The sequence below is a fragment of the Tarenaya hassleriana genome, unplaced genomic scaffold (assembly GCF_000463585.1).
Source record: "Tarenaya hassleriana unplaced genomic scaffold, ASM46358v1 Cleome7, whole genome shotgun sequence".
In the NCBI taxonomy this organism is placed as follows: Eukaryota; Viridiplantae; Streptophyta; class Magnoliopsida; order Brassicales; family Cleomaceae; genus Tarenaya; species Tarenaya hassleriana.
In genome coordinates this window covers 5,103,365-5,120,034 of record NW_010969548.1, presented here as the reverse complement: position 1 = coordinate 5,120,034, position 16,670 = coordinate 5,103,365, and the positions used below count along the sequence as shown (strand labels likewise).

Below are 16,670 nucleotides of genomic sequence, written 5' to 3'. Positions count from 1 at the left end.
AAAATCCGAGATCCCGGGAGCCAGCTTGTGGGTTTGCCGAGCTGGCTCGCAATGAGCTCGGCTCGTGACGAGCTGGCTCGTTCGGCCCGTTTTTTTCGGGCTCAAATTTCCTTAGCCCAAATCGGGAAATATGGGCTCGTGAGCCGAGCTCATTTTGAAACCCCTAATCTAGACTCACTTTGTAACGAGTGATTAGTGATGATTCGTAGTGTTTACAAATCTTGGAGGACTTAACCCAAAACCGAAATGAATGGAGAGAAAGAATTAATGCGGCCAAACCCAAATAAACTTGGGATTAAGTTGTTGTTGTTGGTGGTGGTGGTGGTGTTTGCAACTCTTGTTTGCCCTAGTGATAGTTATTTTATTGGACTTGTGATATCTCAGTCTGGATTCCAACTCACCTTGTTTAGGGATCCCTTTTTAGGCTAAACTAGTGTGTTTTCCTAGTATATGCGTGTGTATCTAACTGTACTTGTGAATTTCTTTCTAGGTGTTGTCCTATGATGATCTGATGCAGGAATTAGATGTCAGAAATGTACGTGAACTGGAGGACTTTCTTATCAATGAATGTATGTACATGGCGAGTATTCTGACCAAAGTAGTTGCTTTTTCTGTGCAATTTCTCTTTTGTTCTCAAACAAGAATCAGAAGTTTCCCAGACATCTAACTGCCACAATGCAGATAGTTACAGATGGTGCTGACTTTTGAAATTTCCAGGGTATAGGTGCTAACTTCTTTAAAATTCCAGGGTATAGTAAGAGGAAAGCTGGATCAGTTGAAAAGATGTTTTGAGGTATGAGTCGTGACCCACTTTTTCCAAGTACATAATCACCATGCTACTTCTTTACACTTACCAGCACCACTTAACTGTATTAAGGTTTTATATTTCTGGAAAACTGAACAAACTGCAGGTTCAGTTTGCGGCTGGTAGGGATATAAGGCCAGGACAACTTGGGAGTATGATACTCACATTGTCAAACTGGTAGCTTCTATGATCTAGTATTTCTTCCCTTGAATCTAAGGATTTTCTGTGCTCCAATTACATCAGAAGAGCTCGAACTTGATGCTCAAATCTATGGCAAAGATGTTGAGCTTTCTGGCCCATTATTGAGCCTTTATGTGGAGGTCCTTTCTGGGGAAGAGAATATTCATGTCGCTTGAGGTTTGAATTTCTGTTAATGTATCTTTGAACATTGATGCTTAGGTTTAACACATCAGAGAATCTGCTTGTTTCAATTCAAGAGAAGATAAAATGGGCAGATAATATGGGTGAGTTGGATAAGAAACGTCGGAATGAAATCGAAGAGAGGGTGGAAGAAGTGAAAAAGTCTCTTTCCACAAAGGTCAGTTGGCTATAGCTGTTGTCGTTTCCTCTCTTCATGGTTTAGTTTGGCATCCAGGATGTGTAGGTAAATCTGTTTATGAGGATGATATCACAGTCTTATGGTTCACCTTTTTTCGAAGGGTTTTCAAGATTTTAAAATAGAAGGCTGTTGTGTTATGCACAGCCATCGAAAGATACAAGACATTATTCGGTTGTATTGCTTGGTGATCGCTTGTGCTCTATTAAAGTTGGAACATATATATATGTCCTATGTGAGAGTCGTGGCTGTAGAACACCAAAGCCAGAATCATGCTTGAAAGAGGGGAGCCAGGATAAGAACTGGGGTGTGTTTATTCCTGTTTGTCCAAAATGACAATTAATAGGTCGTGACAGGGTATTAAATTAAGTGCTCAAATGCTGGGACATGTTGGTCGATGTAGTCTTACTTACATTGTGGCAGAAGTTGCACACTGTGGGCAGGCAGATGCTGACTTTAGAGGGCATGAGGAGATCTTTGCTGAACCAAGCGGAGTGATGGATTACGAAGAAGACAGAAGCCGGCCCAAGAGGTAAAATGGCCCTTTTCTTTAATTGCCCGTTTGTGAAAGGAGAGGAGCGAGATTTTTGTATGAGACATATTTTGTGAATGTGGTATCACTTTACCAGTACATGGGGTATGCAGCAAACCTGGAGATCTTTAACGGTTCTTGCATTGCATATGACATTATTGCAGGAGGAGGCACCCAGTAACATAAAAACAGTGAGAGAGGAGGGGAGATTAGGTAAAAGGTGGGGGCATCGGGACCCTTTGTGGAGCCTGAGGAAGGAGGTGACGATTTTTGCGAGAGGGATGGGATGTTAAACCCTTTGGGCTGCCAAATTTTGTTGTTTGGGTAATTTAGCCTTTTATTCCCTCTCCCCAGTGTACATGCCTTTGTGATTGGACCGGGTTTTCTCGATTTCCTGATGTAAACTTGTCGATTTTGAAAGTAAGCCGCTGTAGTATCTATCTACGAATACTATACTATTTAACAAATATGACTGACTGGTGTCGGGCGTTACAAAAGAAGAAATTAATTTGATGTGAGGCATCTGGGCCTCTCACGCACCCAGTTGGTTGGGCTGGAAATAACGAACAAAAAAATGCGCAGTAGGATCAAACGAGGACCCGAGGGTGGATAAAGAGAATCCAAGGGAAGGGAGCCTGGCCGTGAGGTTAATGATGTGAGGGGTGGTTCGTCGTTTAGAGTTAGAGATGGGCTCCTCCGGTGAACGTCGGCGCTTGTTTGTCACTCGTGGCGGTTGAAAGGCGTCGATGCCGACGAGATGCGGAAAGTTGAGCTTCGCCTTGGCCCCTCTCATCTCGAAGGCCGCTCGATCGTAAGCGAGGGCGGCGTCCTCTGGCGTCTCGTAGGTGCCCAGCCAGATCCTGCCTCCGTTCTTCTTCGGATCTCTTATCTCCGCCGCGTATTTGCCCCATGGTCTTCTTCTCACTCCTTTGTAGTTTCCCCCTCTTCTCTGGCTATACGATGACGACGGTGCTTTGGCCGGTCCCAAGTCAACGGACAAGGATTGTTGAGAGATTTCCATTATGTCATCTTCCAGCAGATGTTGCCGAATCGATTCCAGTACTGCCTCCATTTTTCTCCTTCTTTTCTTCTTCTTCTGATTATCTACTGCACACTCTCTTCTCTTCCCGGAAGAGAGATATATATACATGGCCAATTTTTACTATTTTATCTGCAGGTGCTTGGAAACCTCCATTAATTCACGTTTTCCTCAATGTTGTTTTATTTATTTATATATTCCCTCCCATATGACAGATATTATAAACTATTGAAGGAATCTTGGTACACTCGTCCACGCATTTCACAAACTATTGGGAAATGAGACCTTGTCTCTTTACGCATAATCATGTAATAGAATTATATTCAAGCATCTACTTTTCTTTGTCCCCAGGAGAAAGGTTCTCATTTTTCTATTCATTTCTTTGTTGTAGAGAGTACCTACCATTCAGTAGCACTCTTAATGATTGATTGGCCATTCTATGTCCAATTAGGTATATCCTCCATCAACCATAAATCCTTGGCCATTTATTGATAATGTGGACTTGGGGGACACGCTTCTAGTCTAGGAAATAACAAAATGATCCCCTCAGTTTTATTCATTGGATTCCCCTTTTCCTTATGTATGATTCTCAGATTTATATGCAACAGCAAAACAGTTAATCAGATGTATGATTTTCATATGGTTCTACTTGCAACTTCTGAGCCATGCGAGAAAATATAGTAAATGTCAAACTAATAACTGACTCTCTCGCTGTTTGGTGATCCTAGACACGGGAGAGAGTATGGATGCTACATTTTCCTGAAGCATTTGGTGGCAGCTTTCCTATCTGTGGCGGTTGGAGTTTCACACAGGCACAACTTGCAAATGTTGGGGAACATCCGGTTTGGTGATAAAGGAAAATATGGTACCAGTGATCTATCGAATTCACCTTTAGTCACAACAGCATGTACTCGTCGCACCATTACGCGATGAATGGAAATCAGCTCAACCAGCATGGGTATGATCTCTGCTCCTTTCAATTTTTTCTTTCAATATTAGTAATTGATTCTCAGGCTGGAACTTTGAGTGTGTGTGTGTGTCTGATATAGGAATTGCAAAATATTAAAACAGCACATGGCATTCATTATTGTCTTGAGATAGCTGAGTAATTTTTTGCATCATGGGCCTCCTTTTAGATTTTTCACCTTATATAGGCTCAGATGGGTCGTGGATATTTTAACCTAAATATGTTTCATTAAGCAACTTCATTTTGTGTTTATATCTGAAATTGATCTCCTGAATGAAGGACAGTAGCCACAATATAAGAAAAAAAGGGCCTCTACAGATCCCCTGAAGAAAATTCAATTTTGCATGGTTTAATTAGTTAATAGTTAACACCTTGTCTCAAACCTGAGATGGTGACCACTATCGCTTGCTCTATATTTGGAAGTAGTTTTTTTTTCCTTTTCTGCTTCTGTTACTTTTGAATACCATATTATAGTGCCTCATGTGCTAGACACGTTACTATCCTCATCTTTGGTTGAACAGAACCTAGTTAGATGAACAATGGCACAACGGCAATTTTCTCTGGTTTTAGCTGTTTTAATATTTTGTATAGTTTCATCAGTGTCACATTCATTGAATTTTTCACCAACACTCGTACGATTGTGCATCACATAACATGGTAATTTATTGATAAGCATATCGCCTTAATCCCAAGTTTATTTGGGATCGCCCGCATGAATTCTTCTTTTCCATTCATGGTATTATTCAATCGATAAGATTGTAAAATTATCAAAAAAGATCCACAGTTCATCCATCTTGCATTTCCTGGCCCATGTTACTGGATGCTGAATTGAATTGAACAAGAAAAAGAAAAAGACAAAGGTTAAGGTAGCATAAGTCGATTAATGCGTTATTACTAAGATACACAAGGAGCAAAGAACTATATTCTCTAGAGGAAAAATGAGATTGCTTACCTCTTGCAGTTGGTGGCCTTAGAGATGGGAATGTTAAACGTCACCCCACACTTGGCAGGGAGAGTAGTTGCTGCATCTTCTCTAAGGTTTGGGTAGTTTTGTGCAGCTTGTTTAAAGCATTCGCACGCAGCTTGCCTGTCGGTCATAGTTGGAGTGATTGCCTCTATGTTCCTCACTCCAGCACAACATGCAGCAGAGGGAAAACCTCCGTTTTGGAGGTAAACGATGCAGGAAACTAATGATCGGTCGACCTCACCACAGTTGATGGCAGCTTCTGTTCGCTGCACCATGAAGCTTTGGACCATGAAAGCAAGAACAACCAAACTCGGTACAATCGCTGCTCCTTTCATTTTTTTTTGGAATAGCTAGAGCTTTGAAAGTTGTGTGGTTTTGTTTCTGTTGAAGTGGATGCTGGAACTCCATTATGTGCGTGCATTTATAGGGGTTTCTAATGTTGGCGTTTTGTTCTTGCATTGGAAAACACAAAGGGTTGGTTACAACTTGGGACTCCTTTTTTTTTACATTTTTTCTGTTTCTCTTTTGCATTTTCTGTTTGAAATGATAAGCCTGTGCCGATCTAATCCTATCTTTTCTTGTGGATATTTTTGAGACACATTTAGGAAAAGATAAGTAGTATAGGTAAGTTCAGGGTTTGATGCCACTACTTGCCAACAAGCGAACATAGTCTTTCTCTCAATGTATTAGGTGGATTATTGCTCTTAGGCCCCAAAACTGATAACCTAAAAGAAAGATCAACTGTGTTCTGTAATATTATCAATGTGATTAAGTCCTGAGTTGTACCTAATATTTGCCGATGCAGACACATAAGAAAAGCTTGATATGAGTAACAGTGTTATAATGGTTTCTGCAGTGCTTTGTTTTCCTCGTCTCTAATAACTCTTTCTATAGAACTTTTAACGACGGCTAAAAGCATGAACTAGTTGTTTTTGTTGAAGTGGATGCTTGTCATTTGATGAATATGTAGATATTTGTAATCGGACAAATAAATTAAGTATTGAATAGGAGAGCAGTTTTTACACACACATCCTGTTTCTCTTTCCTGTTAACATAGAAGGTTATTGGTCTGAACTTCATGTTATGTTGATGCATCCATAAACTTGTATCTTCGAGTAGTTTATTGTTCTTACAAACGGGAAGCTCTTATTCCCTGTTCTGATGTTTTTTTGTAGAGTAAATTTACACTCTAGATGGTGTTTGTTCTCCAACCGTGACTTGATGTCATGATTTGTAATGCTGCTGTATGAATAGTTCAGTGAACCTGATCAGGGATAGGGTGGGGTTCAATCAAATCATTCTGTAATATTTTGATGCAAGTTGAGATTTAATTTTAGTTCAATACACAGTTGCTTTAGGGTCAACTTGTGCTGAAAGATTTAGATTATATAATTCGTTAATTCATGTCTTCATAAAACGATTCTGGAGATCAGAGTGTAATTTGTTGCATTGTAGAAATCGTCTTCGATGTTATATATGCAACATTCGTGCCTTAAGGAAATTTTGAGTTTTGCTATGGCATTGCATGGTTTACGTGGTAGGAAACATCTTATCTGGAAAGAGATTTTGCTGCTGTTTCTTTTCATATTGTGTTTTCATTTGTTACTACCGCATTTGATTGACATATTTCCATCTTTTTCTTAGGAACAACTAGATGATGCTGGGTTAAACATTACATGCAAGAGAGAGATTATTTGATTTAAAGTGTGGCTTATTTCATGGTTTCATCATTTTCACCAGCGCCTATAACATTATATTCGTCAACTTATTAAACATCCATAACATTACATATGGATATTATTCCACAGAAAAGATACTGAATCTATCAAGAGAGGTCTGTAGCTTTATTCTCCATCTCGCTGTTTTCCAGGCGTCAACCTTACTGGATGCTGAAATGAAGAGGAAAAAGAGAGCAACTTATGCAAGATAATAAGCAATTACCTGAAAAAGCGAAGAGATTATGGGAAGGGGAATTAAGTGTACTTACACCTTGCAGTTGGTGGCCTTAGAGATGGGAATGTTGAAGCTGACGCCACACTTTGCAGGGAGAGTTGATGCTGCCTCTTCCTTAAGGTTCGGGTAGTTTTGAGCAGCTTGTTTAAGGCATTCGCATGCGTCTTGCCTGTCGGTGGTGGTTGGAGTGATTGCCTCTATGTGCTTCACTCCACCACAACATGAAGCAGATGGAGAACCTCCGTTTTGGAGGTAAATGATGCAGGGTACCAGTGACCGGTCCACCTCCCCACAATTGACTGCTGCCTGTACTAGGAAACTTTGAACCATGACAGCAAACACAACCACCAGCACTGCCCCCTTCATTTTATTTTTGTGATATCCGATTATGTTGTTTTTATCGTTTTGCTTTATGTGGAAAGCGGATGCTGAGACCCTTCGGTCATTATGCGTGTATTTATCGTGGTTTCTAGTTTTGGCACCTTCTCCTGTCCTTGAAAAATACAAAAAGGTTTGTTACAACTTATCTCGCAGATGGCCAATATGTCTTGCTTTATGATGATGTTCTGTTTCACTTTTGCAGTTTCCTTCATATATATGTATTTGTTCGCTGATCTGATCCATCCACTTCCCTGCATGTGTCGAGGCAGTTTCGGGAAACAAGCAAGTGTAAAGATAATAAAACTTTGGGGATTGACGGCGTAAGCTGAGAACAGTTGAGACTGAGAAAGACAGAAAAATGAAGGTTGTTTTGGATGCGATTAAGTTGCTAGTCTTGTTTAAATAATACTGTCACAACAGTGTTGTGAATAGTTCCAAACTCTTGACGCCGGTCATGCAGCCCAAATTATACACAGACCAGTAAATTCTACAATATTCTCATCTGATCCGATCCGCTAGCCAGCATCTTCTAGATACGTTGGGATGGGACCTTTCTTACCCGACCCGCTCCGTCGCCTATGCTGCAAGCAGCAATCCTGGTTCTTGATGTTTCTTTCAGAATTCATTAAATATAAAATGTTAAAGGAGTGACCACCAGTTCCTTTTCAAGCAGTAAATGTTGTGCAGCTCTTCACACCCAATCCTAGCTGGATGGATGGAAGTGCTTTCTATTAACATTTTACTATCACTTTTTAATCCCCCTTGTCCCATGGCCGATGTTGGGACAATCCTCCACTGTTTGCTTGGAGAAAGATGAGCTCACTACTGAGTCATTCTTCTGTAGGTCAGTGATCTGAGCAAAATATTGCGCCAAACGGGAACTGGGGCCAACTGAATTTGATGCTGTCCCCCTATAATTACAGCTTAAGCATCCAAGAGACCATTCCTTTGGCTTGGCTGACACTTTTATCTCAAAAGGGGTAACTACCAGTACCATATTTTTCAAATTTATTCCGACAAAAAATATTTCGAAAAAGGAAACCAAAACAAAATGCCCAAAGCTAACGGAACTCAGCATGAAAGTGCAAAGGCATGGAATGCCAAGTGCAGAGACATGCATCACACACACACACATATATACAGAACATATAAAGCAAGGTTTTATATATGTGACACAGGAGCGTTGTCAGACACCCACCCGGAGACCATACCTTCGTCGACTGGCTTCAGGCCTCCGCCTCCCCCACAGGATCTGGCCACCGAATGAAACAGTTTCTCTATCTCTGGTGCACACCTTATGAACCCTTGTTTCCAGAAGTTGTACCTTCGGTTCTGCCCTCACATAAATTCCCCCGATGTTATTATAAATATATTTCCAATAGAAACAAGTTAAAAGAATATAGTCTGTCAGTCTCACCCTGATGAGCTCGATGAATGTGATAAGCAGTCCCCATGGATGAGGCCGGTTTACAATTAGCCGCTCTAGTAACACTCTTGTTATTTGCTCCTGTATGATTTCCTGCACATTTAAACGACACATACAACACAATAATTGCATAACCCATTCAAACTAGTAGAGATTCCCCCTTGGGAATAATTCACAGGTCTCTGAACAACTAAAACAGCATACCTGGTCCAACTCGAGAAACAGGTAGAGCATGATGAAAGAGAAGTAGTGTGTATGGTTGTTTGGATAACGGAGCTGGTTTGCGATTGCGTTTAGAAACAGATAGCGTCCTTCAGCATCAAGTTCCGAGCTTAAACACTTGTATATCTGCAAGGCTGCGACATTAGCATTTGACTGAGCCTGAGAAGCACCTGCCTGCAGCTGCTGAATAGCCTGTCAAAACCATTTACAGATCACAACAGCAACAAATGCAACTAAAAGTTGTAAAAAAACATACTCCCCAAAGTTTGTCATTAGACAATGTAGTGCAATCCAAACAAATACTCAAGTACTACAAAGTATTGCTGAAACTCATACGGATGCCTAGGCCATACCTGCATTCCAACATAGAGAACAAGCGAGTTAATCAATGGTACGTTGTAACGAGTACCAGCCAAACTAGCTTCGCTTGTTGGGAGAAGCACTCCCTGCTTCAGTTCATTTAGGAAAGGAGAGTTCTGCTGCCTCATCTGCATAAGATCATGAGTATGTATGCAAAAGGTCTAGTTCACAATTCCATACCAGATCTCCAAAGGACATGACAGGCAGCAGGTAATGAAACTAGTGGAAAGTAACGATTGAGACCTCAGGGGTAATTGGGTGTTGATTTACCATAATATACTCATCCACTTCATTCTTCATTTGCTTTGCTTTAAGAGCAGCATCAACCTCAGAAAGAATACGGGGAGAATCAGCTATCTCAGGCAACAAATCAATCTGCATTGAACATATATCTCAGTCAACAGGAACCAAAAATCTTTTTTCACTTTTATGTCAAATCATTAACATAATTTAATAACCTTTAAGTTTGGAGTAGATGGATCTGGGAGCCTCATGTTTCGCGGAAAAGAACTGAGTATTATATTGCGGAGTTGTATACAACTTGAGGGAATCACATCACAGAAACTAAAATGATATTCACAGAGGAACTCTGGGAAGTCATGAAGCAGCACCAGCAACACTCTCAGCGTTCCCTTGTACAAAACATGAACCTACAAGATTCAAAAACAACCAAAAAGAAGAGTTTGATTTATCACCACAAATGTCCTTGATACCGTAATCCAAGTCACAGGATACGAAAAGACACAAACCGGTCCTCCTAGTTCAGCATTTCTCAAAAACGGCTCAAGAAACTGGAGTAGGTCCACAAGCAGGTTTTGAACATATGACCAACCCTTCTGATTGTTTAAGTTGAGTAGTTTGGGCATGAAGCTTCTGTGGCTGACCAGCTCTAGCCAAGCAAGGCTGAAAAATATAAATTCGAACACCTTAGTAAACAGAAAAAGAAAATGAAGAAGTATATGATCATCTAGAGGAAGAACCGTGTGCTTAGTAAAGAAAATGAAGAAGTTTTGGATGATCCCATTCCTAGTAAGATTCCAGGTTTTATCACATTATGAGATGAAAAAATCATACGTCCTTACCTGAACGCAGGAACTTTAAAAGGTTGCAAAGCATGAAATGCGTTTGCAAAAGCCGTGAGAATCTGCAAGTACAAATGGACATCAGAAACAAGATTAACTGCTACAACTACAATTACCAAAAAAAAACACACCTGAAAGCTTGAACCATTAGCTGCAAGGTCCAATGAACAAAGGTCCAGAAGCCAGTTGATGAACAGTCTGAAATAAGGTCTTGGATTAAAAGATGTCTTCTTCTCCTCCGCATCTTTTTGGATAGATCTCACAGTAACAGCCAGAATCTGTAATCAGGAATTAATGCCATCCCTCTCTATTTCTGTCACAAGGTTTACGAGGAGTTAATTGATTTTCTAATTGAGCAAGTGTACTTACCTTCGTCAGCAGAAAGTACTTGCTGCTAGATTCGTGCTCAGGGAAATTCTGAAAAGAATTGAAGAAAAACGCCAAGAAAATGAAGGTAAACATCAAAAGTTTCAGAATTAATGATCCGGGTGCCATGCTATGAAAAAATTCAACATATATACCTTGAAGATTGAAAAAACAAGTTTCGCATATATATCGATCGCAAGGAATGATAGACTCTGGGGTTGCTGAGGAGATTGCAGTGCAGCAGAATTAATTACTTCAGAAGATATGCAATGATTGACAGAAAGTTCCTAAAAAACAGAAAAAATAAAATCAGTGATTAACTCTTCAAAGCTTCTGGCAGTGCTGATGCTTAAAAGATGAAAGGCTAAATTACCGTAAGGATGCGGAAAAAACTCTCAGTTAGGTCATCCCCCTTTAGCAGTCCACTCTGATGCAATTGTATGACATATCGAATGCAAGCTGCATCATTTGCACCAGGAAGTTCGCATATCTTATACCAATTGTTAAAAAGCAAGGACACCTGTAGCCACAATACAGAATAACACAAACAATTATGAGTAACGAACGCAACAGAGAAAGAAGCAAGCCTAACTGATTATACACAACTGTAGAACTCTGATAAGTGCTTGCAGGTTTATTGGTTTGTTTGGCTGTTTATTGTTGGTTAGTTAGTTAGTTAGTAGTTAGTAGTTAGTTAGTGGCTAGGCCAGCTCAACAACCATTGGTTGTAAGCTGAGCTATAAATTGAAGTTTAGGTGAATTGGGGGAATTAGTCAGAATTTTCAGAAAGGTTGGGTTGTAAGGGGAGAGAGTTGGGATCCTATCTATCAACAAAGATTATCCAAAGTGTGGGGTTTTCTTTTCGGTTTCGAAAGCAATAAAAGATTTGGATTTGTGTTGGAAATCTGAGTTTCAGGTTCAGAAACCTAACTGATTGTCCATATCCAAAATAAAGTAACATGAGATCAACTTACCTGTCCCCGGAAACCAGCGGGATCTGGTTCCGCAGGTTCCATGATAATATTTTCATCTCTGGCAGTGGTGGTATTGCTTGCCACCTGATTCACAATATAAGTAAAATGTCAAAATGAGATTAGCATCTGATTACAAGAGTCATTTAGATTACATCATGGCCCCAACCTTCTCATCTTTTGATTGTCTAGCATTGTTCTCATTGCTGTTTGCAGCACTAGATAGACTAGCAGCACTGGTAACTGGATTTCGTATCATGCCAATCAGCTGTTGCAATGACTCTGGAGACCCAGGTTTTGCAGCAAGCTACAAGCATAGCAAGAAATATTTAAAACATCAGTAAATAACTGTCATTGCCCAATCACTACATCAGTGTACTCACAAGGACCAAAACACAAAGTTGAACCCAAACGAACAAATATGGCTCTGTAGTTAACTACACTTTAAGCCTGTTAACTGGATTTTTGTGACAGAAATCTTATGGATATCAAAATAAGGAAAGAAGAACAGACATTCCAACAACAAAAAACTGAAAGTGGGGGCAATAAACTCGTAACCTTTGCGAGTGCATCAACAACACTATGGAGCTCCGAAATGACGCTTGACTCCTCAGTAACCAAGGATTGGAGAAGAGAGATGGCAAAGTCAGTTGCGCTCTCTGCACATCATGCATCCACTTAGCAAAAACCAACCGAAAAAACTAATTCGCTTGATATACATGGACTAAAGAAGGACATATTCTTCAACATACTATTTCGCCCTCCATCAAGATGTTTTGCCATGTGGACATTGTACTCTGCCAGGCTAAGTAATTCACTTCGGATAAGACCAAGAGTAATATCTTTGTTGAGCTTCCGCTCCTCATCTGAATATATTACCTGTAACGAGAAATTCCAGAGTGTGATACAGAAATTCTAAGTAGAAATACCTAATAATAATGCCACATAATCATAGGATAGGTCCTGTTTTATTGTATCCTGTAACTCCAATAACAGGGTATACACTCTATTTAGTATGCCTGCAAGAATAGTATATAAAGGAACAGCCTTAACAGGTTTCATGTCATGGCAAAAAGTCATCAAACAAACTAGCAGAGGGTAGAAACAAACTAACCTGCAGTACATCGGAGAAAGAATATACATAGAAATAATCTAAAAAAAAGTTTGACAGAACATACCCAACTTGTGAGCTCCTTGACAACACGTTTGCAGACATCACGGATAGCTGCGAGAATTCCTAGGTTAGCACTAACATGAAGGCCACTTGATGCATTCTCATAAAGAGCCTTGAAAGCTTTCTGAGCGACAGCCAACGCAGCTTCATCCCTGCTTACACATCTGAGGATGATCTCAGGAACCTCAGAAACTACTGCCTGAAATATCAACGTGATCTACACCAGTTGAGTACAAACCCAAACAAACAAGATATGCACCATTTAGCAGAAAATTAAACACATTTCAGGAGACTAGATGCATTCTATAGGACAAATTTACAATTTCCAATAATCATGTTAGATGTACATAAGCAACTGATAAAAATTCAGCAGCAAGCTTTTGTAAAACCTAAATCACATAGTACCTGAATTTCAACATCTCCAGTATTACTGGCCGCTACTAGGTCCTCCAACTGAAACAATTCCAAGACATCAGCAATAAATTAGCATACATAAGATCAAAAGAAATGCTGTGAGAGAAAATATCATGGTGGAACAATTTCTTAACCTTCTGAGAAACTATTTGGTACTTATCCAATGCATCTCTCGTGGACAACGAAGGTTGTGTAATGCTACTACCAAGTCGCTCCATGGTAGCAGATGAAGTTAACGTCAAAGTCTGTGAGGGCGCTCCCGTATCCTTGTTTAAATAAGACAAAACTCAGTAATCAAAAGAATACTTCGCAAACCAAAAACTTGAAAGCATACAACATATCTCACTTTCATAGTTGCATCAGAAGATTCTGTTGGATGCAACTCAGAGGTTGAAAGAGACTTAGAATACAGAAGAGTGGCTGCATCGCTAGCTGGACCAACTTGAGTGTCAGGGGCACTGAAAATTTTCGAAGTTTTATATATCAGCTGTGAAATCCGAGCAAAGAAATGAAAAGGAAGCTAATGATTTTCCAAAACAATATACCTCAGAGGTGCAACTGAACTAAATTCAAAACCCTCCGCAGCAATATCCGATGATCGAGAAACCAGATCCAGACCCCCATTTCCCGCACTAGATGAAAAGCCAGAAACTTGTTTTCCTGACAGTGAACCACAATCACCACCAAGGCCAACATCTCCAGATGAACTAGAACCACCAGATAACCCATGTGAACTTTGGGTAGACTGTTTTTGCCACGGAAGCTGAACGAAGTCCTGAAATGCATGAATGCTTGTTAAATGGTACCCACACAAAAGAAAAAAAGACAGTGAACAGCTTATAAAAAGAGCACCTCATACACCCGCTGCTGACAAAGGGACAGATGACCAGGTTTTGGGCAGAGAGATTCAGGAATAACACTGACAGAATTTTGAGGCAATGGCTTTGGATCAAAAAAGGAACCGACACCATCCCTATGCTTCCTCCTTAACAACAATTGTTGAGCAATGTCAGCATCAATAGTTTGTATTGCCTGCAGGGGCAACAAGGAGATATTGATAGAAACCTTGGAATAATATGGAAACAACTCATAAACCTAGATCAAATGCAAAGAAAAACATGAACTAAAATTTAGTCAACCAAAGCACAATGCCTACAGTCAGGACACAATAGTGAAGCTTCAAGACGAGAAATGAAATCCCAAAAAATGAATTTTGTGCAGTTAAAAACTAGCTAACTAATTAAACAGTCATACTGAACGATGAAATAAAATAGAAAAGTGAAATATTCTTATCACCAGAGACCAGTCCAAAATGTAACCAATTCTACAGATATTGAAAGCAACAATAAATAATCTCCAAAGAGATTAAAATGGTAAATATGATTCCGATAAACGAGGTACTGAGACAGAAGTATTCTTGAAGAGCCCTTTTCAAGGACAAAACTAAAAACTGAAACAGACAACAAAATGTGTAAGACAGAGAGATAACTGTGTCTAAGAATCGATACGAACCTTCTCTGTAGCTGCTTGTTCAATGGCAGCACAACCAAGGTCAAGATTGTCATTAGTGACAAGTTGCACAATTTGTTCTAGGACTTCATTTGAAATATTTAGACCCTGAAGCGTATTCAATAGATGACTTGATATCGAAATGCGCAAAGGTTCCTACGATATCGCAAAAAGGAAGTTTGAAAATCAAAAGAAAATATTCGGCTGGTTAGTTTGACATCAGAAAACAGAAAGGTAATTGCACGAATAGAAATGCATAAACAAAAGAACGGGTAGACTGCTTTGTATGAATTAGAACCTTGCAAGTCACATGAGCCAAACTCCCAGCTAAACTAGCAACCATCAAATGAGCTGCATTGTATATACGCGTCTCATCTGGTTCCAAGGCATAATCCTGAAAAAGTAAAAGAATACAAATCAATTTCATGAATCACGGGACTAAATGAAACACTAAATATTGCTAAAGTACTGTCGCAAAATCTAAAGACAAACGGTGCGACATATCTCTAAACTAGAAACTGACAGAATCTCAAGCGGCGGATGGGGGAAGAAAGGATTTTGTTGCAACACACGACAAGATGGAAATGTGTTGAAATTAACAGAAAGAAGTCAGGATGCAGATAACTCGCTGGTAAGGGTTAGGGGAAGAAAAAGAGAGGAAAAATGAGGTTGACCAACCTTCAAAACAAGCTCTTTCGTAGTTTGGCATGCAATACAAACACTACGCTGAACAATACCAGACACAATCTCCTTGATAGCTCTGTCCATAGCAAGGGGTACCACTCTGCTACACGTCGGAGAAGTTAGAAACCGGGAAAATGGAACAGTATGCCAAAATCAAGAGCAGAGAAACTGATACAAACCTCTGAAAAGGAAAGTGGAGACCATATGTGCTTAACTTCTGATTGATAACAACATGATTTCCAATATTCGGGATTGCTGCTGAGAGCTGCTGGCCAAGAGATTGGCAAAAGCAAACTTGAGTAAAGTGTGTCCAATTCTTCAAAACCAAGAGTTATTGAAAACAGAAATAGCACCTGACTAATAGAAAATGCTGAAGGGGGCGGAGTTGACTGGATCAATCCTTGGGCCGAGGGAAGCTGATCAGATAAGCTTAGTGCAGCCACTTTCTCATCAACCATCAAAGTACCAGTAGAAATCCGAAGAGGGACTGCATACTGAAACCAGAATGGTGGGGCATAGGACTCTTTTACCTTTTGACCCATATGACCAACGTTATAACCCACTTAAAAAAACCAACACAGAAACAAACCTGAGATGATAACTTCGAATGGCCACCTGTGTTAGGTGAAGTTGCAACATCAAAAGGTAGTTCTACCTGGTTGAGAGTAGAAATTGCTCCAGGTTTAGCTTCAGGAATCATTTGTGGCTGAGATATTTGTGCCACGAAGAGATCCTTGCTACTGAAATCAGGATTACCATCTGTGTCTCTCTTCCGGTCCTTCAATAGAGAAGTTGGTGCTACATCTTTCATATCAACACCAAGGTTTTTTAATAACACCTGGAGAGCAAAAAAGGGGGGAAAAGGTAAGTGGCTAATCTTACTGGTAGACTACTGGTCATCTTTCCAAATCCTTCTTAAGGCCAATACCTCTATGTCAAATTTAAGATTCATTTTCAGATTTGGCATCGCATAGATCTCAGTAAGCAGCCCAAGAATACCCATCGTCCATGGGTTTGGAGGTTGATATGCAAGACTGTTCCGGCAGGGCTCCAACACCTGCAGCAACCAATAATTAGACCTCAGTACTCCATTCATAAAATGTTGAAGAAGTAACGGCCCTCCTTGCAAACCTTAGAAGTGAATGGAATGACTGCGATCATCAACCCCTTTTCATATGCCTGCAAAGAAGAGGAAAAATCAAGTTCAGTAACTATGAAGTGTGACAAAGACCGCTCTTGTTTGAAGCCGCCGCGATAGTCCC

At 40.1% G+C, this 16,670-nt stretch overlaps 4 protein-coding genes and 1 long non-coding RNA gene across 8 annotated transcripts in view; 2 read left to right on the top strand and 3 right to left on the bottom strand.

The window, feature by feature from the left end:
• The window catches only part of LOC104801488 (COP9 signalosome complex subunit 7-like), a 4,439-nt gene extending 2,108 nt beyond the window's left edge, over window positions 1-2,331 (top strand). The window contains exons 4-9 of one of the 4 annotated variants that reach the window (XM_010524799.1): window positions 491-580; window positions 749-793; window positions 912-982; window positions 1,205-1,343; window positions 1,809-1,893; window positions 2,058-2,331. In XM_010524799.1, coding sequence (XP_010523101.1) covers window positions 491-580; window positions 749-793; window positions 912-982; window positions 1,205-1,343; window positions 1,809-1,859 — 396 coding nt within the window. In that variant the 3' untranslated portion in view covers window positions 1,860-1,893; window positions 2,058-2,331. Of the gene's footprint in view, window positions 1-490; window positions 581-748; window positions 794-911; window positions 983-1,204; window positions 1,344-1,784; window positions 1,894-2,057 lie in introns of all 4 variants that reach the window. The other 3 variants (XM_010524796.1, XM_010524798.1, XM_010524797.1) reach the window with 3 other exon arrangements.
• A 94-nt stretch (window positions 2,332-2,425) lies between these two features.
• Window positions 2,426-2,965, bottom strand: LOC104801592 (ethylene-responsive transcription factor 13-like). The gene has a single exon (XM_010524898.1). It carries the CDS (start codon window positions 2,963-2,965, stop codon window positions 2,426-2,428), a length of 540 nt encoding a protein of 179 aa, XP_010523200.1.
• Window positions 2,966-3,405: 440 nt separating this feature from the next.
• LOC104801487 lies at window positions 3,406-6,849 on the top strand. Its single transcript, XR_002023679.1, has 5 exons — window positions 3,406-3,558; window positions 3,661-3,890; window positions 4,861-4,937; window positions 5,033-5,179; window positions 6,737-6,849. It is a non-coding gene; the product is annotated as an uncharacterized LOC104801487 (long non-coding RNA).
• On the bottom strand, window positions 6,539-7,370 carry LOC104801590 (non-specific lipid-transfer protein A-like). The gene is made up of 2 exons (XM_010524897.2): window positions 6,854-7,370; window positions 6,539-6,755 (listed from the first exon to the last, which is right to left on the bottom strand). The coding sequence occupies exons 1-2, from the start codon at window positions 7,183-7,185 to the stop codon at window positions 6,746-6,748; spliced, it is 342 nt and encodes a 113-aa protein (XP_010523199.2). The 5' UTR covers window positions 7,186-7,370; the 3' UTR covers window positions 6,539-6,745.
• A 183-nt stretch (window positions 7,371-7,553) lies between these two features.
• The window catches only part of LOC104801485 (CCR4-NOT transcription complex subunit 1-like), a 15,830-nt gene continuing 6,713 nt past the window's right edge, over window positions 7,554-16,670 (bottom strand). The window contains exons 21-50 of the mRNA XM_019200956.1: window positions 16,540-16,641; window positions 16,337-16,465; window positions 15,998-16,246; window positions 15,762-15,902; window positions 15,588-15,676; window positions 15,403-15,508; window positions 15,023-15,118; window positions 14,728-14,880; window positions 14,068-14,247; window positions 13,761-13,990; window positions 13,562-13,673; window positions 13,350-13,481; window positions 13,207-13,254; window positions 12,806-13,000; window positions 12,380-12,506; window positions 12,186-12,286; window positions 11,797-11,934; window positions 11,631-11,714; window positions 11,030-11,176; window positions 10,812-10,943; window positions 10,660-10,707; window positions 10,422-10,568; window positions 10,291-10,352; window positions 9,958-10,111; window positions 9,667-9,858; window positions 9,479-9,583; window positions 9,202-9,336; window positions 8,831-9,040; window positions 8,618-8,719; window positions 7,554-8,532 (exon numbers count right to left, since the gene is read on the bottom strand). Of these exons, the coding sequence (XP_019056501.1) occupies window positions 8,362-8,532; window positions 8,618-8,719; window positions 8,831-9,040; window positions 9,202-9,336; window positions 9,479-9,583; window positions 9,667-9,858; window positions 9,958-10,111; window positions 10,291-10,352; window positions 10,422-10,568; window positions 10,660-10,707; window positions 10,812-10,943; window positions 11,030-11,176; window positions 11,631-11,714; window positions 11,797-11,934; window positions 12,186-12,286; window positions 12,380-12,506; window positions 12,806-13,000; window positions 13,207-13,254; window positions 13,350-13,481; window positions 13,562-13,673; window positions 13,761-13,990; window positions 14,068-14,247; window positions 14,728-14,880; window positions 15,023-15,118; window positions 15,403-15,508; window positions 15,588-15,676; window positions 15,762-15,902; window positions 15,998-16,246; window positions 16,337-16,465; window positions 16,540-16,641 (4,017 nt within the window). The 3' untranslated portion in view covers window positions 7,554-8,361. The remainder of the gene's footprint in view (window positions 8,533-8,617; window positions 8,720-8,830; window positions 9,041-9,201; window positions 9,337-9,478; window positions 9,584-9,666; window positions 9,859-9,957; window positions 10,112-10,290; window positions 10,353-10,421; window positions 10,569-10,659; window positions 10,708-10,811; window positions 10,944-11,029; window positions 11,177-11,630; window positions 11,715-11,796; window positions 11,935-12,185; window positions 12,287-12,379; window positions 12,507-12,805; window positions 13,001-13,206; window positions 13,255-13,349; window positions 13,482-13,561; window positions 13,674-13,760; window positions 13,991-14,067; window positions 14,248-14,727; window positions 14,881-15,022; window positions 15,119-15,402; window positions 15,509-15,587; window positions 15,677-15,761; window positions 15,903-15,997; window positions 16,247-16,336; window positions 16,466-16,539; window positions 16,642-16,670) is intronic.